Here is a 24679-nt window from a genome sequence, read left to right as displayed (position 1 = left end):
TTATACTAAACTTAAAAATAAAAACGCAAAGTTCTAAAATCTCATATTTTTTTTAGTTGATGTATGGTTACATGAGTTCCCTTAAAAGATATTTGTGAAGCCATAGTTAGTAACTGTGGTTTTAAAGAAAATTATAAAACCACAATCACGATTGTGGTTTTTAGAATATTTTTAAAATCATAGTTACTAACTGTGGTTTTATGGTTATTATGATAAAAAAAATATTTTAAAAATAATATTAAAATTACAATACCATTAAAACGGGGTGGATTAAGAATAATTTTGGAATCACGGTTACTAACTGTGGTTATAAGAAAAATTGTAAAGCCACAGTTTATGGTTTTAAAAATATTTCTAAAACTTTTAAAAATCATCAATGATGGTTTTTTATACTAAAAAAAAATCCATATGAATGCTTATATGGATACAAAAAATTACTTTGACAAATATTTTGAGATAGGTACTAGTCTTACCATTTTTTTTTCTACCAATCGATTATTTTGGACTTAAACTCGAACCGGAGGGTAACCGAACAGCTTGAGGGAAATTAAAAGGAAGAGCAGCCACAACTGGATAAATAATAATTTACACAGAAATTCACTTTCTCAGGATGACATGGCGCCACATGATTGGATAACGAAGGCACATGGGGAGAAAACTTACTGGAGCGGATCCTCAAAACTCCTCTAACCCAATCTGACTTCTACCCATTCAAATTTCTTTTCTCTTTGCTTTGGTCGGTTCCTCTCAGGCCTTAAACGACGTCGTTTGTACGGGAATACCAACACTTCTCCCCAACAGCACCACCCTGAAATGCCCCCTGCTTCCCACCTGTCATCTCTCTGTTTTTCAATCTAGGGTTTCAGAATTCTTCAGTGGGTCGATTTCATCCTGCGCCGGACGATCAAGGCTCCTGATTCAGTTTGCGATCAGAACCCTAGGTTTCTCATTGGAGGTAATTTTGTATATATATATATTTTTTCTGTTTGGTTTCTGAGAAAATGGTGGAAAAGGGAAATTGGAGGTTTTAATTGAGGGGGAAAAAATGGCAATCAACTCTGCTGAGTGGTTTGTTTTCCTAGAAAACGAGATACGGAAATTTGTAAAATAAAGGAAAGTAGAACTTTGAGTTTTAGGCGATTTTGTTATTTTTGTTGACGAGAATTGATAACAACTCAACAAAGCATAATAGTTGTATTGGGTCCAATTGAGTCAGTTTTTCTACCGTTCTCAGTGTTGAAATTTTTTGGTTTAAGATTCTGATTTTTCTTTTTAATTTCATGTTCCTACATTTCCTTGGGTACCAAACGGAATCTAAATAAATGCAGAATTTCCTGAATGCCCGGCCTGAATAGTTGTGTTATTAACTGAGCAAAGGTCTCCAAACCGTCTATCTTTTCACCATATTTGTCGAATTGGAATAATCACTGAGATTTGCACTTTGAGGGCAATGTCAGATGAAAATTTTGAGGAACATCCTTAGTAAATAATTTTGTGCATTCTTGATAGAGGACCATAGAGTTTCTTTTCACTTTCTTGTTTCCATCTTGATCTCATTTCTCTGTTGATTACTCTTTTTTTAAGTTTAATTTTTTTAATATTGCTGTCCATCATTTACATGTTAATTATGGTTAATGTTAATGCTAATGTTAATTTGTCTTGGACCTTTCTCATATTGTTTTTGTATGTGTCTTGAATTGTTTATTTTGGTTGATCTTGTAGCTCGTTCAATAGCTGTGGCAATCCATTCTTATCACTTTTTTAGGGGACACTAATATCTGTTTGATTATAGTTCTGGTCCAAAATGATCGTGGGAAATATTATGGAACCTTAAAAAAGGTAGCTTTGGGAACTGCTGGGGTTGAGCCCAGGTTTGATAAAACATAATAAGAAAACATGAAATAGTCAAATCCCTAACTAGAAATTACCATTTCAGTTGGCAGATGGAATGTCATTCCATGTTTAAAACCCACACACAACAAGATGGGTTGGTGATATAGGCAAGTTAGATTTATTTTTATTTTTTTCTCGCTTAATAATAGTTTTGTTTTGCCTTTGTCACTTTGTATGCAAAATTTCCTGCCATCTTCTAAGCATAATTCTTTTTTCTTCATAAGTAGGATGTACTGTTTCTTTTTGTATCTATCTTATTTTGTCTTCTTCTTTTTCTTCTTTATGTATATAAATTATTTTTATTATTATTTTGGGCAAAGGGCAATGAAGAACATTTTCTATAAACCCAGGAGAGATATAAGCTAAACAGAAAATCGATCCGCCAAACTTTTGACCTCTTATTTAAACTCAAGGTGGTATTGTCGATGGTGTCGTTGAAACGCCACTGTTTTGAACTGAAAGAACCTTATGTTTCAGTGACAGCTGAAAAACCTGGGCAAAATTGGGGAGGAGAAATCTGGAAATGTCGAAGTCTTGCAAGGGCCTGGCAATGGAGCTCGTAAAATGCCTCAGCGAAACCGATTGTGTTAAGGTAATACCTTGTATGATTCTTTTTCAAACTGTTCTAGGGTTGCAGTTAGGGTTTTGGGGGGTGGTGATTTAGTGGCAGTGGGCGGCAAAGTAGCTTTGTTGCCTATTCTGTTAGGAACCACAAATATTTTGTACATCATATTCATGTATTAACGATTCTGTTTTTAGGGTTAGGGATTTTAGAACAAAATAATTTGATCTGATCTCCAATTTTAGCGTAAAATTGCTAAGGTATTGTTGTAGGGTTGAGGCTTTTTTCAAAGAGAAGCATTTGAATTTCTATTTAAGCGTAAAAGTGCTAGGATACTTTTTTAGGGTTTAGGGTTTATAAAAGAAAATCGTATTTAGAGCCCTGTTCGAGTGTATAAAGAAAACGCTAGGGAACTATTTTAAAAGAAAAATGGTTTGCACTCCAATTTGAGTGTAAGAATTTTGAGAAACGGATTCGGGGTTTAGGGTTTATTAAATAAAATCATTTAAAACTTCAATTTGACTGTGAAAATGCTAAGTTAGGGTTTAGGGCTTTTAGGAGAACATCGTTAGAAATCTTATCTGTATGAATATGCTAACAGACCATTTTACTCTCTAGTTTTCTTATGAAAAAAAAAATCGGGACTCCAATTTGGCTGTATATATGCTGAAAAAAAACATTTTAATCGTTTTTGGAAGAAAAATATTTATATTCCAATTTGACTGTAAAAATGCTGAGACTGTTTGAGGGTTTGTGAAAGAAAATCCATTTGAACTTCAATTTGCATAAATCTTAAGAAATAATTAATAGTTTAGGCTTGTTAAGAGGTTAAACTCCAGTTTGAGTGTGGAAATGCTAAGAAAATGGATGCTTCTTGTGTAGGATTGCTAATTATCATACTTAAAACCACATATTTCAATGTTATTGTACATATGCATTTATTTCTTTATCCTTATTATAGGATTTAGTTAATTATGTGTTCCTCTGGTTTGGGTCTGGTTTTTTTAATAATGCATTTTGGAGTTTTAAGGGTCGTAATGACATATTGAGGTAAAGTAGCTTGTACAATCTGTCCAGTCACCAGAAATGAGGTATGTAGTCTGAATGTTTAGTATATTTGATAGCTAAGGAACCTTCCATGGCAAGCCTTTTCGGACCCTCCATGTGGACCCAAAACCTTGGGACGCTAACCGGACTTGCACAACCAAGACTAGGTAATCCAAGGCATTCAATCAGCAAGAGGAATTGAACCCGAGACTGTGCGCCTCTTATTGTACATCCCAAAATTTGACTTGACCAACTGAGCACATTGAGGCCCTTGAAAGTTCTTGTCTTGATTAACAAAACTACCTAAAGGGGAGGTCTATAAGTGGTCCAAGTGAGATACACTTGAATTAAAAAATTTCATCTGGTTTTTATAATTTCAATGATTTGAAAGATAAAATCAAACGAACACAGGAAACACAAGATTTAATGTGGAAAAACCATGTATTAAGTTTCCTAGAAACTCTGTAGATGTAAAAATCATGAATGGTCGATCAACCACAAATAATCCACTTTATCTAAAAGGCATGTACACAGTTTTACTTTATCTGAGTGCGTCTACTCCTTGGGTCTTATACCAGCAAGCACTTACACTCCTTCACGTCCTTAATGCAACATCTCGTGTTCCTTAGTGGAAACCTCAACCTCGTGCTGAAGCTAGTGGATTGAATACCTTTTCTTGCCAAAAAGATCTTCTACGATTGCTCTAAAAAAGTTGAAAGTTAAGAGTATCAAGGTTAAAAAAAAAAAAAACTTAGTATATGGACTTGGAAAACAATTTTAAGTACAATTTTACCAAAATGCCCCCCAAAATATGAAAGATGAAATAAAAATCACCAAAAAATTAGGCCAGCAGTTGAACGCCCAAAGGGAATGTTCGATGCCTGTATGGAATGTTCCCCAGCTTAGCGTTTGAATGCTCTATTGGATGTTTGAATTCTCCTTCGGGAGGTGCAAATGTCCTACCCCGTTTTTGTCTTTTGAACTTTGTTTTTCGTCTTTTTCTCCAAAATGAACACCTTGTGATTTTTCATAGCCATTTCTTAAACCTTAATAACACCAAATGCATACATACCCCAAAGAATTATCAACTTTGAAGTTGCTCCTAGTTGATTGGGAATTGATTAGATCCTTATAAATATGATGCATCAGACACATAAGAAATGGAACAAACCCGTGAACCTAAACGAATACGCAAACAGTCTCCCCCTTTGGCAATTTTGTGTCAAAACAAAATATTGCAATGAGACCCTCCGACTCTCATAATAACCTCATTGAACCTTTGATGCAGGACAATGATAGAAATATCTTGGCATTTGAGTCATTTTGTAAATTTTGGGTGATTGGCATTATCATTGAGCATCTTTTTATTTAGTAACAAGGAAAATTCAGTAGTTGTTCGATCATGGGTTTTGTCATTTCTTATTCACGTGCTGAATGTTTTAGTCCTATTTACTTATTATAAAGTCTTTTTTCCTTGTAGTAGAGGTTTCTATAAAAATTTTAGTAGTACTTAGCAATAAAGACTTAAGGAAAGTTTTTGTTTTCATTTCAAACTAATGGGGTGTTTTTTTAGTTGTTCTTTCTAAACAAGTTCTGTTAAGATTTTTCAACATTTTTCTTTTGGGGATTTTGAAAGTTGCTTTGCTTGTTTTGTTTTTTTTTAAGTTAGTGGGTTTGTTAAGCATACCTCCATATAAAAAAGAATACAGGAACAATTTAGTCAATCTATGAACATACTAGGTATCTTTTGCACTAAGTAGTTTAAAATGATGCTTCATTAATTTTTTTTAAGTGAGACTCCATTAACTTCCCTTCCAGTTGAGCATCTAAATTTCTTCTATTATACCCGAAAATTTGTAAAAATCCCCTTGTGGTTTGCTAGATGGTTTTTTGGATATGTATGTGGATTTCTACTTGAATGTTAAGGTATTAATTGCTTTGTCTAGGTTGAGAAGCGATCATTTAAGGAATGTTGTGGAGAGAAAAGCCCATCGATATCAAGTGAATGTGTGGGACTAAGGGAAACATATTTCAATTGCAAGAGAGGCCAGGCATGTTTTTCCCTTCTTTTCTTATTATGAAAATTTTTGATTGGATTCTTATTATGAAAATTATGGCTGTTTTATGTCATTGTTATAAGTTTTTTCTTCTATTCTTGGACTATAAATTTTCCTTGATTGAAATTAGTTTTGATTTTGGGCGAACTTTCTAGCTCCTACATGTTCTTGCTCTTCAAAATGTTATTGCATGCAGGTAACAGTACTTTGCACATCTAGGCAAAACTTGCATTTGTTCATGCTTGATGTCAAGCTCAGTTTTTTTTATTTTCACTTGGGTGGTAGCATATGAGGATGATGTTCATTACTATTTGAAGAATGGCTTGACAAGCATGCATGAGTTCTTATAATCATAAACCATCTATTGTAAACACCATTATATAGGTTAAAAAGTAGTTTTTCCTTTGTCCTCCCCCCCCCCCTGTTGCATTACATCACCTTAACCTACGGTTTTTACTGCTTAAATGTTTATTATTTCTTCTGTCTGGATATGATTAGAAAGTTTTTTTAAATACACAGGCTGGATATCAAACAACATGCATGTGATTTGGAAAAAATCATGGCCAGAACATGGATATGGTTTTCTAAGTAATTTACCTGGTTGATGTTTTTGTTGTATGTGCATCTAGTGAGAATGTGGAGTGAGCAAGCCATAGTGTTTAGGATGGTTTGGAAATGGTTTAGGTGGCATTTTAGAACTTGCGGGATGTTTTCATGGTTCAATTTCTGAGCCAAAATCTTTTGGAGATTAACTCCAGTAATTGGATAACCTTACTTTACCTCAAATTCAGATATCACTTCTATAAACTCATTAACAAAACCAATAAGATGACACTAACGAAATGATCTCAATCCAACAGATGAACTGACAATTCACAATAATCTTTACTGTCATTCACCTCTTTCAATAAAATCATGATTTTTTATTTCATTTAGAAAATTCATCTCTCTTTTACTTATCAAACAAAAGTAAAAATTCATCTCTTTTGTTCTCTCCCTCACTTATATTTTCACAAGCATCAGGTAGAATCAAGGGAGAAATATGAAGGTGAATTTTGATGTCAATGATAATGGCAGCATTCAAATAGTTTGTTAATATCAATGAAGATATACTTCTTGATGTTGATGTCAAAAACCACTTTTTTGAAGATCAAGAATTGGTTGTGAAAGTCAGGAGTTGCAATATAGTTGTAGTAAAGGCCGAATTGGTCTTAAACAGAGCTAAAGGCAGTCTTCAGGATTCTTATACAATAATAGAGTGGTGCTACCTATGTATAATAATATGGTCGCCTATACTCTACTTGGTTCCCTATGTTTTTCATGATTTGTCATGTCTGTTTATATTCTTGCTACTTAGGAATGATCCATCTCCATCATGGTTGTTCTTTTTCCATTTACCACAATCGTATTCTGGAAGAAAGAGATTGTGGATTTTTTTTATTGGTTTGAATTTGCCTATTTTCCTCTTTTTTTTTTAAACCGCTCAAATTGCAACATTGGTTAAACTTAGAGGTCATTTGGAAGTGGCTTTGAGAGGGCTAGAAGTGTTTTCTAATGCTTAGAAACTCATTTCTTTAAAAAAAATAAAATAAAAAGAAGCTTGACTAAGTGCTAAAATACCCTCTCAAAAAATGCAGAGAATTAGTTAAAAGGATTCTTGCGCTAGCTCTTTTAGGTGCTTTTTCAAAAAATCATTAGGCATAAAAAAGAAAGGAAAAATGTAGTCAAACACTTGGATTTCAATTGAGAAGTACATAATACCAAATGGTACATTTTCTTCATCAAAATTCTCTTTTCTTTCTACCTCAATACTCTCAGCCCTTCTAAATTTTCTCTTTCACCATCTTTGATTCACTTAATTTGTCTACATTTATCTGTGTCACCACCAGTAATGATGGAATTGGAAATCTTATTATGTAGAATGCATATTGTGCTTGTGCTTTTTCTTGGTGTTGTATAACAGATAATATCTATCAAAAGCACATTTTTAATTTATATTGGAATGGCTAACAGTTTGTCCATGAAGTATATAATGGTTTTGGCAGAGGTGTTATTGAGAAGGTGAAAGGGCTTTTGTTTATCAAAAACAACTTGGTTTGAATAAAGAAAGTGAATTTGTGTTTGCAGGTTGACATGAGAGCTAGGATTCGGGGAAACAAAGGCTACTAAAGTGAGGGGAGATGATGATATTGGGTAATTTTTTGGATTTTGGATAGGAGATGATATTACATGTATAGTTAATTGACTTTGATGCTATGTTGCAATCAAATTGGTTGCCAGATAGTGCCTCTTTAAGGGGTGATAATACCTAAATCGGAACCTTTGGTTTGATCATCTGGTTGAAGTAACTACTTGGCCTTGTGCAAGTCTCCTGAATAAATTAAAGAAAGTGCCTATAGTTATTACTCATCAGTTGGAAGCATGTGGGTGAGCTTGGTATTTGGTTGTTGGTTGTTGCATTGTTGCTTTGTTGCTATTAGTTATCAATTATCAAACAAATAAGCAATACTGGTTTTTGAAATCAACACGTGATGCCTATTGGTATTTGTTGAATATAAAATTGGATAAGTTTTTGTAACAAAGTAATTAGCATGAGAAAAAAAAAGGTGGAGGATAAGGGATTTCTACCAACAAAATTATTTAATCACATGTAGAGATTATACAAGGAAACATATTAAGACGTTCTTTAGGATATCCATCTTTCTATTTTTGGATTTTAGTAGAAGTTGTCAAAACAAATTCAATTTTCAAAATGCAATTTTATCAACCTCAAACGTATAAAAGTTTTTGTTAAAATTCTTAGTGAGCTTAGTAAAAGAACCTATAATTTCTTGTGTGTAGAGAAAATATCTTCTTTGTATTTGTCATGCATGATAATTTTAGAGTTTACAATTCTATTTATTTGCAACACTTATATACATAGGGATTTTAGGTTAAGGATTAGTCCTAGTATAAGAATTGCTATATTTAAAAATGAACATTAGAGTTATAGGAGATAATTTAAAAAATCTCTCTTAATTTGAGGCACCAATCTTGCCTAATTTACTATACCAAATCTATCAACACTCTCCTATAAGTTGGCTTGAAAATATCTTGTACTCTCAACTTGCATATAAGATTATCAAATCGCCCTTTCAGCAATCCCTTGGTAAGAACAATCTTTCCAAGATGTACAATTAATGATCAAAAAGTTGAAACATATATTGTGCACACCTGGCTTATGTAATTACTTTTGCTTGGAAATCAGTTTTGCTGTGATAAATCCAAGATGATGCAATTAATTTTTTCATTGATTTGAAATTGAATATCTGAAGAGGTTTTCTGCTCAAATTTGTTTTAGGTTTTTTCTTGCCATTAGTTTTGAACAACTCCTACAGGATACTTGTTAGTTTATTATGTCATTTTCAAAAGGTAATTTCCCTAACATGTTTAATAAATTTGATTATGCCATTTGTTTGGGTATGGTAGGCATTAGAGATAATCAAAAGATTCATTCAAAATGATTTGTGGTTGTAATAGGGGTGCACTTATATCTGAGGAACATTGCTCTACTGGTTTGATAAAATTTTTATGGAATAACATTGGCCTGAAGCCCTTGGATTGTGAGAGGCTTTCTAAGTGATTTTGAAGGAGTTTCCATTGGAAGAGACCCTTGATGAACTAGGGTCTTGTTCATGCATTTTGATGAATAAGGATTTTCAGTTCAATCACCAGTTTGGTTTTTTCAAACATTGCATTTTGGTGATAAATTTGAACAAAATTATGAACAAAGTTTCATCATGTCGCATTAGAAAATGCAAAATTAGTGGCAAATAAAGCAATGTATGAGAAAACACAAAAGGCATATGATCATGTGGATCGGGCTAGTTCACATATCAGAAAGAAATAGGTGTTGTAAAAGATGGAGGACTCGGATTAGGGAATGTTTATCTTCTGATAGTTTTGCAGTTTTAGGAAATCGAAGTGCCAAGGTTTGGGTTAAAGCAACTAAATAGGTTAATACAAGGCAATCCACTTTCCCCTTTTCTTTTACCATTGCTGTTGATTTTTTGGATACTTCTGCCAAGAGTTGAAGAGTGGCATTTTGGAAGACTTTTTGTTAGGAAGAAGTAGAATTAGCGTGTTGCACTCATAGTTTGTAGATGATACCATTTTTTTTCATGCGTTGGTATAAAAGATTTGCAAATGCTAAAATCATTTGTCAGTTCTCTGGCATATATCAGGTCTGAAGATAAATCTAGATAACTGCACACTATCAAGAATCAAAACTAGCCATGATCAAATAATAAGTTTAGCTACCTTGCTAGAATGTAAAGGCTCTCATTAGCCCTTGTCATATTTAGGTCTCCCACTAGAGGGAACCTTAAGGATACCCTTTTTTGGAATTGGTGATAGATAGGATTTCTTGGACATTATATGGTTGAAAAAAAGCCTTCTTGTCCTTAGGTAGTAAAATAACCCTTGTGTAGTCTTATTTGTCCCACATTACTAGTTATTTATTTTTTTGTTTTCAAGATTCCAATCTGTCTTCTAAGATCAAGAAATTGTGAAGGGATTTTCTTTTGTCAAGAATGAGGAGGGTAAAAGAGACCTCCTTATTAGTTGAGACTAAGTGTGCAATCCTAAAGAGGAGGAGAAACCTGGGTTAGTAAGATTTCTTTGAGAGTTAAGCTCTCTTAGGGTAGTGACTGTAGAAGTTTCCCAAAGAAAGCAATGCTTCATGACATAAGGTTGTCTCGAGTATCTACAAGTTACACTCTAAAGGTTGGGGTGCCAACATTACAATCAGGTAGTCACACTGTTGCCATTGGAAGACTTTTTCACTGGTTTTCTCAGATTTTTCTACTCATACTCATTTTCAGTGGGGAATGGTGCTAAGTTCATTTTTAGAAAGACTTGTGGTATAAAGATCGATCATTCTGTTCTCGATTTTCAAACCTTTTCAAAGTAATGAAAGCTAGAATTTCCCTATTGCTCCATTCTCAGTTTCTCTTCATATTTCTGGAACTCTAATTTTTGTCCTTAACTTATTGATTCGAAAATTGAGAATCTTGACATTTTCATGTCTTCTGTTATTTTTGTGTGCATATGGCTATCCTTCCCAAATACAAAAAATTGGTCATTGATGTTCTCATGTATTTACCGTAAAATCTTTCTTCTCATGTCTATCTATACCAATGACTTTGACCTCTTCTTTTTGAGCTAATTTGATTTGAAAATCTGAAGTTCCATCTCAGATTAAGGTCCTTGCATAGGTGGGGGTAATAAGAAGATCAATACCGATGATTTGCTACAAGTGAGAAGGCCTTGCAGAGCACTTAATCTAGACTGGTACTGTGTTTCAGGGGTGCAGAGTTGATCGATAATCATTTTTTACCATCTCCAATAACTTTGGGGTTTTGACATATGGTCATTAAGAGTAGTTGGGTTATATTAGGTTCCCTTTAGAAATGTGACTAATATGATGGCTATTTCTTTTAGGGTGTCTGGGAGTGTTGCTTGTCTCATATTCATCTGGATAGTTTGGCAGGAGAAAAATACAAGGATTTTTTTAAGACAAATGGAGGACCTTGAAGACTATTTGAGACTTGATTTACTTTTATTCCTCTTTCTAGGCCCCTACTACCGTAGCTTTTGAGGTTACTCCTACAAGTGTTTTACAACTTGATTAGTACTTGTCATGCAGTCAAAGAGGCTGCATAGAGAGTTGATTCCAATTTGGATTCTGCCTCCAATGGGTTCATTTAAATTAAATTTTGATGAATGCGCTTTAGGTAACCTAGCTCAATTGGCAATTGCTAGTGTGATTAGAGACCATAGTCATACAGTGTTGGCAGCTTTCCCAAAACCAGCTGATGAGAGGGCTTCAACACTGAGGCAGAGATTTTGGCTTCTTTTTAGAGAGTTTACTATAAGCCAAGGTTTTTTATCTCTCTAACTTACGGGTGGAACAAGATTATGCTATTTGTAATATCTTGGTTGTCTAAATCGGAAAGAGGTCCTTGGAAATATGCTGGGTGGCTTCACCAAATTCTAGATGCTGCAAGCAACTTGGGTTGTGCTTTCTCTTCGTCTCCTCATTTTGCTAATCATGCTGCAGGTCATTTGGCTAAACTAGGGGCCAAGTTTCTTTTCTTAGGGATCTTTTACCCCCTTAAGAAGAGTAGAGTTTCTCTAACTTGTACTACATGTTCATGTTATATTTTCGAGATGTATGGTTGTCTTATTATTTTCAACAAGTTCATTCCCCCTATTCTTTTGATCAGCTTTTGTACATTTTGGAAGAATTTCCTATCCCTTTTTTGCACTTAGAAATTCATACTAGTGGTTAGTTTTTTCCTTGTATATATACAATTCATTGGTTAATTTGCCTTCTGCCAAAATAATGCATTATATTTCTCTCCCTGTTTGCATATGACCAATGTGAGTAGGTTGGATGCATGTACCAATGGCAAGGGTACCATAGTTTCTCATTTAGGAGCAGTTACCTTTAGTTTGAGTCTTGAGATGCCAATTTAGAGAATTTTACTATAGCAATCACTAACGTTGATAGTAGTTCTTTCCTAACCCTTTTTTACTAGAGATGACCGGCCCACTGGCTTTTCCAAATGGCTGACAGTGTGTGTAAAGGGTGAGGTAAAGGGGGTCGTTATTCCAAAATCAAGACTCGTTTATTTTTAGTCTCCTTTCTTCCCTACTGCATATAAATTATTTTACTTTCTGATCCACCTTTTTCCTCTTCTCATAACTTAAATATCTTTTTGGAAACATCCATCATTATCAGTTTTTTCTTTAAATTTCAATTTTTTTTTTTCAGGAAGAGCCCCATGAATTTGTCATAACTTTCAGTAGAATGCACAACATCCTTCTCTTTGAGAACTAGGTACTATGTTTGGATAACACCATGGCAATGTACATTCACACAATAGTTTCATTTCAGATTCATCTTCTGTATATCCATTCTCTTGTAGCTGTATGATGTTCCCACGTACAATCGATGCCTTTCTTTCTTCTCTTTCTCCATCATTTTTAAGATAAGAGAAGAAAGAAACTCCAGATGCAAAACCTCAAATATAAATAGTGAGGCCTGTAAGATGTGATACGGTTCTAGTGTTGTAGAACACCAACAGCTCTATTTTGAGTGTTTTACTCTATATGATTGTGTGCTTCTGCATTTTACTTTCAACTGTTGGTTTGCCTATCTGGTAGTTTTCATATACAGAATTGTGCTACTTTTAGTTCCTACCTGAATCTAATAAAAAAAATTTCTCCTTGTGAAGGAACAAAGCAAGATTCTCATCAAGATTACATGGACAGAGCTGAAAAAGCAAGGAGGGCAAGGCTTTCTACAAGTTCATCATCTGATAAAAATGATATTTGAAAGCTTGTCATGAGGGGCATAATTTGTTAAAGAGACGATTGTGATGGTTAGAAGATATATTGGCCCGTCTCTTTTTAAGAACTTGCACAACAGACTGGCTTCTCATGATCCACAAATAAATTTATACAAGCACATTTGCAGATAAGCTTCAGTTTCTTGTGTTGTTTTTTGAGTTGCATTACTGAAATGTTTTCTGAGAGGTACTCAAAATTGGTTTGGGAAGTAGAAATTGCTTGAAATTTTCCTATATAGGAATTTGATTTGACAAGCTGGCAGATCATTTTTTAGCATGGCTGATATTATCATTAATCAGATGATCCAAATTATTGGTGGTGACTTTTTTCTCATTTTTGGGGCTTTATTGCTGGGCGTTTTGCTTTTGTGATGCCTATGGGCAGGTATGACACTCGCAGGACATAATGAGCCTGTTGACAGAGAAAGGCCTCTGACTGCTGGCACAAGTTCTATTCCATGTTTGGAAGGTAGAGGGAAACAAAAAAAAAAACAAAAAAATATAAGCAAGAATTTGTCCTCATTATGGCAAAGTAGATCAAAATGAACCAAAAATAGGATAGGTTGTTTCCAGTTGGAATTTGGAATAGCCGGAAATAAGTTGTTTTAGGTGTCCTTTGCTGAGAGAGTTTTAGTGCATGATGAGTGAGCTCAACAACTTTGATTTATCAATACTTAGGCCTTTGGTCTTTTTAATTTTGTTAATTGAAAGCTGAAGCTGAAGCTGAACCTTAACCATCACCATGAAACATCTTCCAAAAGATGCGACATTTTTTTAATCATTTGAACTTATTTTATCCTCTTTTAAACAAGGAACCGTCAGCATCTCTCTCTCTCAAAATCTTCCATACAAGGAACCGTCAACATCTCTCTCTCTCAAAATCTCCCATACAAGGAACCATCAACAACTCAGAAATATGGACTCTTTGAATGAGATGATTTAACACTCTCTATCTCTCTCTTAGGGTTTCTTCTGATAATTACTTACAAATTCCTTTCAGTGTTCCTGAATCCCATACAGGCCAGGATATAAAGGGAAAAAGAGAAAGGCATATCCAGGAAGTCCTGCCTGTGTGAATTAGGAGCAACTTTTCATGTAATAATTTACAGGGAATAAAAACAATGAAGATCTAAATTCTTACCAGAAAGAATTGCTCTGAGAGTGCCATCTTTTGATTTTCAATTATTGGTTTGATCTACAAAAGTACAAGAACAACAATGATGATGATGATAATGGTAATACTAAATATATTCTTTCCATTTTCCTAACTGCAATTTCACTATCCATCTACAGCGGCATGAGTCTTCTGTATTTGAAAAACCACACAAATGAACAGAATATAATGATTCCACATATTCCTGTGATTATAAGAACCCACTTGAATGCACCCGGGTCATCGAACATTGGTATTTCAAAATTCATACCAAATATGCCTGCTACAACCCCAAAGATGGCAACAACAAAAGTTGCTGTTGTGAGTAGTAGCTCAAATTGGATCAGCTGGTTTCGGACATTATCCTGTGAGCAAAATAACAGATACGTCTAATGTCTCTCTAAAAGATCAAACAATATGAAAATCATGACCATGGCTGTTCCAATGTGATAAAATGGACACTCAGCACAGAAAAAAAGTCATTCTAGGGTTCTTGGTCTGTGAAATGAAATTTCTGTTGCCATTTAGGAAAGGGTAACAAGACTCAAACCCTAATTTGGTGTTTTTCATGCACATTATCAACCCATGTGCACTTCAATTAGATTCACCTAACATATAAAGGACACATGTTTTGTCAAGTTTTAGAACAGTGCTTTAGGCTATGTTTGGTTCTCAGAAAATTTGTGGGAAAAGGCGAGAAAAAAAATATAGAAGAAAAATATAAGGAAAGAAGAAGTGAAGGAATTATGCAACTTCAAACTCATTTATTTTACTGTTTTATATAAAATAATTTGAAATTGCACAAGTTTTTAAATAATTTTAATTATCTTTACTTTTTAAAATATTTTTCATAGTAAAATCAAATATGAGAAATAATTTTTAATAGCAATTTTTTTTTTCTTTTCTTAATACTTTCTCGGAACCAAGCATATAAGAAAGAAACAACACGTACCAGCTGAATGTTAATGAAATCTTCTGTGTCATCAATGTATTCCTTCAGCTGAAACGACATGAAGAAACTAACTAATAAATTTTCTCCACCCCACCTGAAGTATATTAAAAGACAAGGGTCTACAAATGTAAAGAAAGATGCAGGATACCGAAGTTAGCTTGTTGAGGGTGCTATCAATGACAACAAAATATGCTTCCAACAACATCTCCAACTCTTCTATACTCTCTGTTGCACTCTCTGAACTCTTCATACTTTCATGCCGGCTTCTTGTAACGCTTAAGCTTTTTTCAAGCCTCCGTGTCTCAGGAGGTGAAGAAACAGGAGAAACTGGAGCAGAAACAGAGAGTGCACCATCAATTGATCTGTATCCCATCAAAGACTGCTCACCATAGAATGATGATTCCATCCGCCTTTTCTTCTCGGTGAGATACATTTCAGCCATGTCTCCATCATCATCCATTAATTGCTCTATCTCATCCCTAACCTATACCAATAAAATCCAGAAAGAAATTTGATTTTGGCAACCATTTACTTTGATGACACAAAGAAGATGAAATGTGGAGATGTATTACCTTTTGAACTCTTCGAGTCAAAGCAACAAGTCTGCTTTTCAATCGACGTGCACGTTCCAAGTTTAAGGTACTGATCTTTGATGTAAGTTCATCCAGCAGAGGATATGCTTCAATTTCTAATTCAGCTGCCTGATTGATTAGGATAACTGCCTAGATCAGATGACTTACAAGGTTTGGTAGTTCAACTTTGCTAAGATTATCTAAGTTTTGACAAGTGGGAGCATGATCAAACGAGCTATTGTATCAACATATAAATAAAGAATACTAGCAGCTCAATTGAACCAATTCTTGGTATAGCTTTTCTCGTATTTTCCATCTAATAAATAAGTAGGATAAGATACATGCAGCAAGAAGTATCCAACAGGAACACATGCTTTACAAAGACAAGTTAAATGCAGGATCTGTAAAGAGATTAATGCATACATGATATAATTCCTTTTGTGAATGAAATGAGACTGGTCTAATTCCAGTTGTCAAAAGCAATTGAGAAACTTCATGTTAATCCAAGAAATACTTCTGTTACTAAATATTTTAACAACATTGTGAATTTGTAACTGCAACAGAATGTGGAACTCCATTATTAGTTTTTTTGGACCTTGGAAAAATAAAGAAAATAAAAGGGAGCAGTATCAAGTCCAGTCACCAAAAGCACATGACAGAAACATTACGATGAAATGCATGATCAGCAATGATATTGATGTGCAAGCAGAAGTGAATTGTTCATCCAACGAAATGAAATGAATTAAAAAAAAAATCACTCTAATTTCAATTGACAAAAACAGTCAAGAAGCTTAATATTCTGTTAAAAAGATCTTCACCAAGTATTTCAACAACAGGTTTTTACATTGTTGGTTCTTTTGGCTCCTTCCACATATAATCCAATTATAGAAATTTCCTTTTAAAAGGGAGAAACAGATGTCTAATCATCAGAAAGATAAAGCCCCCAGTTCAATGAAGTTGAGTGGACAAGGAGACAAGCAGTAGCCAAAACAGTCCATTTAAGTGCTAACTTACTATTTTCATTTTTTACATGATTTTATCTTCTCAAGCAATTTTCTTTCACCTGGCCACCTTTTATGTGGATTCATCTTCTGATGTGTGGCAGTTCCATGCATCCAGTTTCTATTTTCTATTATAATTTGTCTCCTGCCTAAATATTCTGCACTTCATATAAAAACTGTCAAATGCAAGAACATGATACTATCTCAAAGTTGGAGAACATATGCCTGTCCAGCTTGTAACATCAAATATGAAGCTATCAGCCTATCAAATGTCTCTATTAATAATATAGAATTCAAAGAGATGTCATAATTAAACTCCTGAAAAGTATATGTGAAGTAACCTGTAATATTAACTACCACCAACCCCACAACCTCAAACTCTGTTAGGATTTCAATATAAAGGAAGAAAATATTGTTGGAAAAGATGGCCTTGCCATCTATTGCAAGGCAATGAATAACACCAGTAAGGACACTAAATGAAAATTGCAAGAAATGCATTCAAAAGACACCAACATCACCAATCCATGATGGACATTAGGGAAATCCAGTAATCAAGAAATAAGACCTAAAATAATGTTTTGAAGGCAAGTAATGGTAGGATGGTTCAAACGAGTAATAGCAGGTTGAGGACTGAACAAGAGAAGCAGACAATTACAATGTTGCATTCGATGCAACAACTTCCTCACTTTCTTGTCATAGCCAAGCAATTTAGAGCTTGTCCACCAAGTTGGAGATTATGTAGCGTAGCAAAGAAGGTACAACATGAATGTGTATTCAAAGTGTCACCTTTTTCTCAATGGAAAAAATCCTAGGAGAAAAACGTCTTGTTCTCTTGGCAAATCCTGGACCTGACTTCCAAAACACTTCACTCCCTCTCATTTTATCATAGTGAGAGCACCAAATTTGCATTTTTTTTTCCTATGTACGACTGTAACCCAATCTCTGTATCTAGCATAGAACCAACACAGGTAAGCAACATATCTCTCAGACCCATTAGGATGGCAACCTTGACTAGTAATTTCATGGCTAGATAGCAATTCCCAAAGAGCATATATCATTGCAGAGTCCTCACAAAGTTCTTGGTTACCCTTTATTAGAACTTGTCAGTAAATTTTTGGAAACTCTAGTGAGACCTTTCTGAAACACTTTATGCTTTGGGAAAAATGTTTAGGGCACTTGGAAACTCAAGAAAGAAATGTTGTTATAAACCTTCTTGTCATGTTTCCCAAAGCTTTTTCCTGTCATGATTCATAGCATCATTCCCAAATATTTTCTTTTAATCTATATAAAACTTTTCCAGCAGTCAGCACTCATATTCATTATAACTTAATTATATCTTCTATACAAGTTTCTCTCATTTGATTCCTCCCTCCTTTTTTCTTTTTTTTGTTGGTTTGAGGGTAGGGGTGGTTATAAGAAACTATTATTATATTAGATAAAATTAAGCTTGATTTCAAATCATTTCATTGACTTAAACTCCCTGTATGGTTTTTGGACCTCAATTCCCATGCCCGCCTTCCATCTGGTTCTGGATTACTATTTGATGGATTAGAATTGGTTAGGTCTTTTTCTTACCTCTTCTAAATCTTATGTCTGAGAACTTGTTTAGGAAGGTACAACTCACAGAAACTTTGGATCAAGTAGCTGTCTCAATCTAGAACCATCTCCTGCAAAAACCTCATACTGCAACTTCAAAAATAAATCATATTTATTCAACAAATAAAAGGAACCTTGACATAAGAGCTCTTTGATAATCAGCCTATTAATTTCCAAGGGTGGTTTCAGTGTTCTGTGTGCTCAAGTTACAGCAGTGTGCTAAGATCCCGCTTAGCATTTACTGAAGGTTTAACGAATATCTCCACATGTTTTCAGTAAATTTCCACAACTATTTTCTTGCAAACCAGGTGCAGTTAGCAAAGCATCAACTTATGTGGATCTTGAAGAATCATTTAAAAAAAAATTACTAATTAATTAATTAACTAAAAACAACCATTTCATATTGAAATAATAAATACAAAGAAGGATGGCAAATCATTCTGACAAGTACAAAAGCCTCTATACAAAGCCTGATAAAAAAAGGAAAACAGGTGTGTACTAGTCTGAAGATGGAAACTCTATCTACACAATTCAAATTGGATAGGACAACACTCACTAGAACTCACAGGGATAAAAAAAATCTCCCACAAAAGAACATGATCAACAGATTCCCCACTGCACATAACATAACACTCTGAGCTAAAAGTTTTTGTTAGACCTTCTTGTTTGGAGAAAATCATTGATATTGACCTACTGATTTGCCACAAGCTATTCAAAGGCCTTTAATTTTGGTGAGAATTTGGATTTCCAAAATGAAGTTTACATAAACAAAAAGGAACAAAGTAGGTGGAAGAAGATATAGCATTAAAGAAGGAACTAACTAAGACATTTTTATTTTTATTTTAATTTTATGGATATTGAAAACCTTATGTATCATCAGTAATTGGGTTTTCTTGTGAATCTGAGTAAAAAGGCATATGAGCTATCTCAGTGAAGGTTCATACACAGACACCAACTTCTGCTGTTTTCTTTAGAATTTTGGAATTGTGCTCATGAATAAAGGTTAAGTGGTTCTTTGATTTGCCAAGTGCATTCCAAACACTTCAATAAGTCAAAGCACCAAAGCAAAGCCTTGCTTAATTTAAGATGGCAGTGAGAAGCCTTCAGTCAAACAAGCACTTTTGGCACTTAAAAACTGAAAAGACCTAAACTAAGACTTATTATCCCCCTCATAGAGATAACCACAAAAATAGGAATCTGTGGTTATCTATCATAGCACCCCATGGGAACCAGATCATTGAAAGTTGAAACCTCTTGAAAAGCATTCTTTTCTTTTTGGTAGCCTCTTTACAAAAGAAAACAAAAGAACACAGCCAAAAACAAATAACACTAAAAAGACACATTCCTACTCTGGCTTTTAAGTGCCACCACTTGCAGTTCATAATTCAAATAATTGGAAGTTAAGATGTTTAACATAAATAATGACAGGTGGAGGCAGATCCCATTATGTGCCTAGATCAGCTAAGTGGGAAAGAAGACAAAAGGTGCTTCAATATCAATCCAATACTGGGGTCATTTTTACCTCCCATGACAGGTTGGTTCAAGTAGGATCTAACCATTTTGCATGGTTGCCTATGAAAAAGTTGTCATAGGCATAGGCATGTAGCTTAGTTAATTCTGAAAACTGAAGATACAGCAACCAAGACTAAAGAAGCCAAACTATGATGACTAAAGAAATGAAACCCTCTTTCACTCTTCCTTTCTGTCCCTGGCAAGCCTTTCTTGTCATCATGGTTTGCAAATTAAGATTTAAACTTTAGCTAGTTAGCTATCCATTGGCTAGGTTCATGAATTAAGGTCAATAAACAAAACAACCTACAATTGACCAGGTATAGTGGGGCTCAAATTGGGTTGACAAAGAACAAACTTGGCTTACACATGTGGCCCCCACATTAATAAATGTACATAACCATTTTTCAAGGCAATGCATATTGCTATGAATAAACTGCTTAAAACCAACAAAAGAGACATTTAGATGACTAAATGTAGATACCACGGTATTCCTTCCTTTTTTTTCTTTTTTTCTGATAGGTAAATTTTGTCCCCATTGGGACTTGAACTTGAAACCTCCCATAAACCCTCCCCAACCCTTTACCACATGTGTCAAGATATTCCTTGTTAAAGACCATTCACCAATCACTGCCCATGAGATTTAGAATAGAGCAATAGTAACATCTTTTATGTGAATCCTGAAGAAGCACCATGCCACCGTATATACCTTCTAATTATGTACAAAAACATTTTTCAAAGCTAAGGAAATACAAAGAAAAGTATGGATTCAGGTCATGAAAAAAGCCACATTAGTCTTTGGTTTAACAAGAAACAAAAATAAATAAATAAAGCAAGCATGGCCCTAGATAGTTTAAAATGTTGAGATATAAGAGTGTACTGAGAAAAACCTAACTAATGCACACAGATAAACATTTACCAATACAAAGTCATGGTTTTGCACCTTTCTTACTCCATAAAATCCCATGATTGTTGACACTTGCTAAGCAACAAAATTTCAACTCGGCAACAGTGTTTAAGACCATACCCTTACATCGATACTTGAGCTTTGGGTTCTAAACTTACATAAATTTCAATTAGTTGGTTCTATGTCTGTACATGACTGACGTGTAAACTGAAGCTAATACATAAAAATCTTGAAGGTGGGTATTATGCATCAAAAAGGTATACCATAAAAATTCCACAATCACAATTGGTTTGCCTCAAGTGAGGTGAAATTATCCTGGTTAAGTCGACAGCACTGATTTTAGTAGGCTGTCAATACACACATGGAGCACCATCCCCCACCCGACCCACACTTTCACCACCACCAACGCACACACACAGAATTAAGTCCTAGAATTTGGTGAATTCATGCACATACCTGAGCATCAAGAAATGTGCAAGCTGCCTCCAAGGCAACTTCAAGAGCCCTGAACTCAAAAGGTAAGTAATCAGGTGATGTGTTCACGAACCCATTGTCAAAATTGCTACATCCTCTCCTTCGGTTCAAGTCAGCATCTTCCATTTGCCAACCCTCACCCATTGCAGGTGCTGTCAATCGCCGTTGTAACTCCACCACATACTGCAATACATAGCTATCAAGGGAGTTCAAGAGCAGAACCTCATCAGCTGTGATAATACATCGAATCTGCTCTAGATTTACAACAATAGCCTTCTCTCTACCAAGAATTGTTGAGGGGTAAACAAACAGTGGATCTAGTAGGCGAAGATCACGAGCAGGAAGATCACAGCGGCGCATAACAGTGAACTTGTCAACCTCAATAATCTGGGAATTTCCCGATGCATCGACACGTATCCATGATCGAACACCTTGGCCACGCTTCTTCAGTCCTAGAAAATCCATGCCTTGAAAAGGCTGACGCCCAGAGGCAGTTGGTCGATATGACGCTTCTCTAAGATTCACAGCTGATGCAGGTTTTGGTGGCAGCAGGCGTTCTTTGAGATCCGCCATTAATGAAAATCTTTCAAGGCTGAGACAGGTACAAGACATGAATAAACCCACTCCTAATAGTAAAAATAATAATAATTGTAACAACGATAACAACTACTACTACTATTATTGTCTTTTATTATTATTACATGAATGAATTCTTAAGTAATCATGAGATAGAAAACTATATCAGGAAGGCACTTACTACCACTAAATAATGGTAATAATATCAGAGTAACCAAGATATAATTATGCCAATAATTCATTGGTCTATTCTTTTACAAAGATGGACCAACCATTGATTGGTAAGCATACAATCCTATGGTAAAAAGTGCCATGCATCTTAAAATCATCATCTTAGCCTTTGGTCCTTAAAAACAAGCCTTTTTTTTATATGAGATTCTGACATTAAAAGTGATTTCAACTAAACCCAATACTAACAGCACAAAAAAAAACAACAAAAACCCAAAATAATAATAAAAATAATATGTATACATACATACTTACATACATACATACATACATACATACATATATATATATAAAGAAGAAAAAGAAAAAGACAAAAATAAGATAAATACAAAAAGAAACAGTACATCCTACTTATGAAGAAAAAGAACTATGCTTAGAAGATGGCAGGAAATTTTGCATACAAAGTGACAAAGGCAAAACAAAACTATTATTAAGAGAGAAAAAAATAAAAATAAATCTAACTTGCCTATATCACCAACCCATCTTGTTGTGTGTGGGTTTTAAACATGGAATGACATTCCACCTGCCAACTGAAATGGTAATTTCTAGTTAGGGATTGACTATTTCATGTTTTCTTATTATGTTTTATCAAACCAGGACCCAACCCCAGCAGTTCCCAAAGCTACTTTTCTTAAGGTTCCATAATATTTCCCATGATCATTTTGGACCAGAACTATAACCAAACAGATATTAGTGTCCCCTAAAGAAGTGATAAGAATGGATTGCCACATCTATTGAACAAGCTACAAGATCAACCAAAATAAACAATTCAAGACACATACAAAAACAATATGAGAAAGGTCCAAGACAAATTGAGATTAACATTAACCATAATTAACATGTAAATGATGGACAGCAATATTAAAAAAATTAAACTTAAAAAAAGAGTAATCAACAGAGAAATGAGATCAAGATGGAAACAAGAAAGTGAAAAGAAAATCTATGGTCCTCTATCAAGAATGCACAAATTTATTTACTAAGGATGTTCCACAAAATTTTCATCTGACATTGCCCTCAAAGTGCAAATCTCAATGATCATTCCAATTCAACAAATATGGTGAAAAGATAGACGGTTTGGAGACCTTTGCTCAGTTAATAACACAAAAATCCATATATCACAACTATTCAGGCCGGGCATTCAGGAAATTCTGCATTTATTTAGATTCCGTTTGGTACCCAAGGAAATGTAGGAACATGAAATTAAAAAGAAAAATCAGAATCTTAAACCAAAAAATTTCATCACTGAGAACGGTAGAAAAACTGACTCAATTGGACCGAATACAACTATTATGCTTTGTTGAGTTGTTCTCAATTCTCATAAACAAAAATAACAAAATCGCCTAAAACTCAAAGTTCTACTTTCCTTTATTTTACAAATTTCCGTATCTCGTTTTCTAAGAAAACAAACCACTCAGCAGAGTTGATTGCCGTTTTTCCCCCTCAATTAAAACCTCCAATTTTCCTTTTCCACCATTTTCTAAGAAACCAAACAGAAAAAAAAATATATATATATATATATACAAGATTACCTCCAATGACGTCGTTGATCGTTTCAGAAACCTAGGGTTCTGATCGCAAACTGAATCAGGAGCCTTGATCGTCCAGCGCAGGATGAAATCGACCCACTGAAGAATTCTGAAACCCTAGATTGGAAAACAGAGAGATGACAGGTGGGAAGCAGGGAGCAATTCAGGGTGCTGTTGGGGAGAAGCGGGTATTCCCGTACAAACGACGTCGTTTAAGGCCTGAGAGGAACCGACCAAAGCAAAGAGAAAGAAATTTGAATGGGTAGAAGTCAGTTTGAGTTTGAGGAGTTTCAGGATCCGCTCCAGTAAGTTTTCTCCCCACGTGCCTTCGTTATCCAATCACGTGACGCCACGTCATCCTGAGAAAGTGAATATCTGTGTAAATTATTTACCCACTTGTGGCTGCCCTTCTTTCTAATTTCCCTCAAGTTGTAACTTGTACGGTTACCTTGCGGTTCTTTTTCTTGTCGTCGGCTTGTCCTAGTTTTGAAAGCCTGGCATGTAATTCATGTCGTACGGAATTATTAGTAAAATCATGAATTTTAGTTGTATTTCTACTTTGTTAACAAAATATGATTTAAAAAATAAATTTTTTTTAAACTTAAAAAAATAAAATCTAAATAATGCCTAAAGCCCTCCATTTAAGAGTGATTATATTCCAACACCACTTTTTAAAGTATTTTTTTAATTTTATCAAAAAATGTTTTTGACAAAGGATTTTCTCTAAAAATATTTTTAGAAAATTACATTTTAAGTGTTTATCAGTATATACTATAAGTGATTTTTAAATATTACAAGTGATTTTTAAAATTTTAAAAAATATTCCCTAAATTTTATCAAACTAATCATTCATTTATCAAGTATTTCTAAAAAAAAAAAACATATTTTAAGTTAAAAATGTTTTCTAAAATCATTATCAAACAGTTCTAAAAGTGCTTTAAAATCACTATCAAACTAACTCTAAATATTATAACATTATATATAGTATCATTTTTAATTATTTACTTACACAACTAAGAGTCTGTTTGGTGGTGATTCTAAGAAGCGTTTTTAATATTTCTAATACTTGAAAATTTTTATCATTCAAGTATTAGAAATACTGAAAACGCTTTCTAGAATCACTCCCAAATGCATTCTAAGAGTCCATTTGATAGTAATTTTAGAAAGTGTTTTTAGCCAAAAAAATATTTTTGAAAAGAAATAACTTTTGGTGCTAAAAAGATCACTTATAG

General features: G+C 34.3%; 2 protein-coding genes across 3 annotated transcripts; one reads left to right on the top strand and one right to left on the bottom strand.

Annotated features, from left to right (window-relative positions):
- Nucleotides 1-762: 762 nt before the first annotated feature.
- On the top strand, nucleotides 763-13276 carry LOC117921532 (cytochrome c oxidase assembly factor 5-like). The gene is made up of 5 exons (XM_034839433.1): nucleotides 763-955; nucleotides 2371-2485; nucleotides 5449-5553; nucleotides 7687-7752; nucleotides 12840-13276. Exons 2-4 carry the CDS (start codon nucleotides 2417-2419, stop codon nucleotides 7726-7728), a joined length of 216 nt encoding a protein of 71 aa, XP_034695324.1. The 5' UTR covers nucleotides 763-955; nucleotides 2371-2416; the 3' UTR covers nucleotides 7729-7752; nucleotides 12840-13276.
- A 574-nt stretch (nucleotides 13277-13850) lies between these two features.
- Nucleotides 13851-23690, bottom strand: LOC117921410 (magnesium transporter MRS2-1-like). Of its 2 annotated transcripts, none has more exons than XM_034839240.1 (6): nucleotides 23451-23690; nucleotides 21100-21709; nucleotides 15631-15759; nucleotides 15207-15542; nucleotides 15059-15106; nucleotides 13851-14148 (listed from the first exon to the last, which is right to left on the bottom strand). In XM_034839240.1, the coding sequence occupies exons 2-6, from the start codon at nucleotides 21688-21690 to the stop codon at nucleotides 14083-14085; spliced, it is 1170 nt and encodes a 389-aa protein (XP_034695131.1). In that variant the 5' UTR covers nucleotides 21691-21709; nucleotides 23451-23690; the 3' UTR covers nucleotides 13851-14082. The 2 variants fall into 2 exon arrangements, with proteins under 2 accessions (XP_034695131.1, XP_034695130.1); XM_034839239.1 differs by having other exon boundaries at nucleotides 14091-14471; nucleotides 23451-23688.
- Between the last annotated feature and the right edge of the window lie 989 nt (nucleotides 23691-24679).

This window comes from Vitis riparia, chromosome 9 (assembly GCF_004353265.1).
Source record: "Vitis riparia cultivar Riparia Gloire de Montpellier isolate 1030 chromosome 9, EGFV_Vit.rip_1.0, whole genome shotgun sequence".
NCBI classification, from domain to species: Eukaryota; Viridiplantae; Streptophyta; class Magnoliopsida; order Vitales; family Vitaceae; genus Vitis; species Vitis riparia.
Note: the sequence above shows the minus strand (reverse complement) of the source record. Positions and strands in the feature narration are given on the sequence as shown.

Bases quoted from the DNA above. Each gene is read 5' to 3' on its own strand.
- LOC117921532 (XM_034839433.1), top strand. From the start codon at position 2,417: ATGTCGAAGTCTTGCAAGGGCCTGGCAATGGAGCTCGTAAAATGCCTC. The intron at 2,486-5,448 runs GTAATACCTTGT...TGCTTTGTCTAG, and splicing joins GCGAAACCGATTGTGTTAAG to GTTGAGAAGCGATCATTTAA. The intron at 5,554-7,686 runs GCATGTTTTTCC...TTGTGTTTGCAG, and splicing joins TCAATTGCAAGAGAGGCCAG to GTTGACATGAGAGCTAGGAT.
- LOC117921410 (XM_034839239.1), bottom strand. From the start codon at position 21,690: ATGGCGGATCTCAAAGAACGCCTGCTGCCACCAAAACCTGCATCAGCT. The intron at 15,543-15,630 runs GTAATACATCTC...TTATTGGTATAG, and splicing joins TGACTCGAAGAGTTCAAAAG to GTTAGGGATGAGATAGAGCA. The intron at 15,107-15,206 runs GTATCCTGCATC...ATGTCGTTTCAG, and splicing joins CCCTCAACAAGCTAACTTCG to CTGAAGGAATACATTGATGA.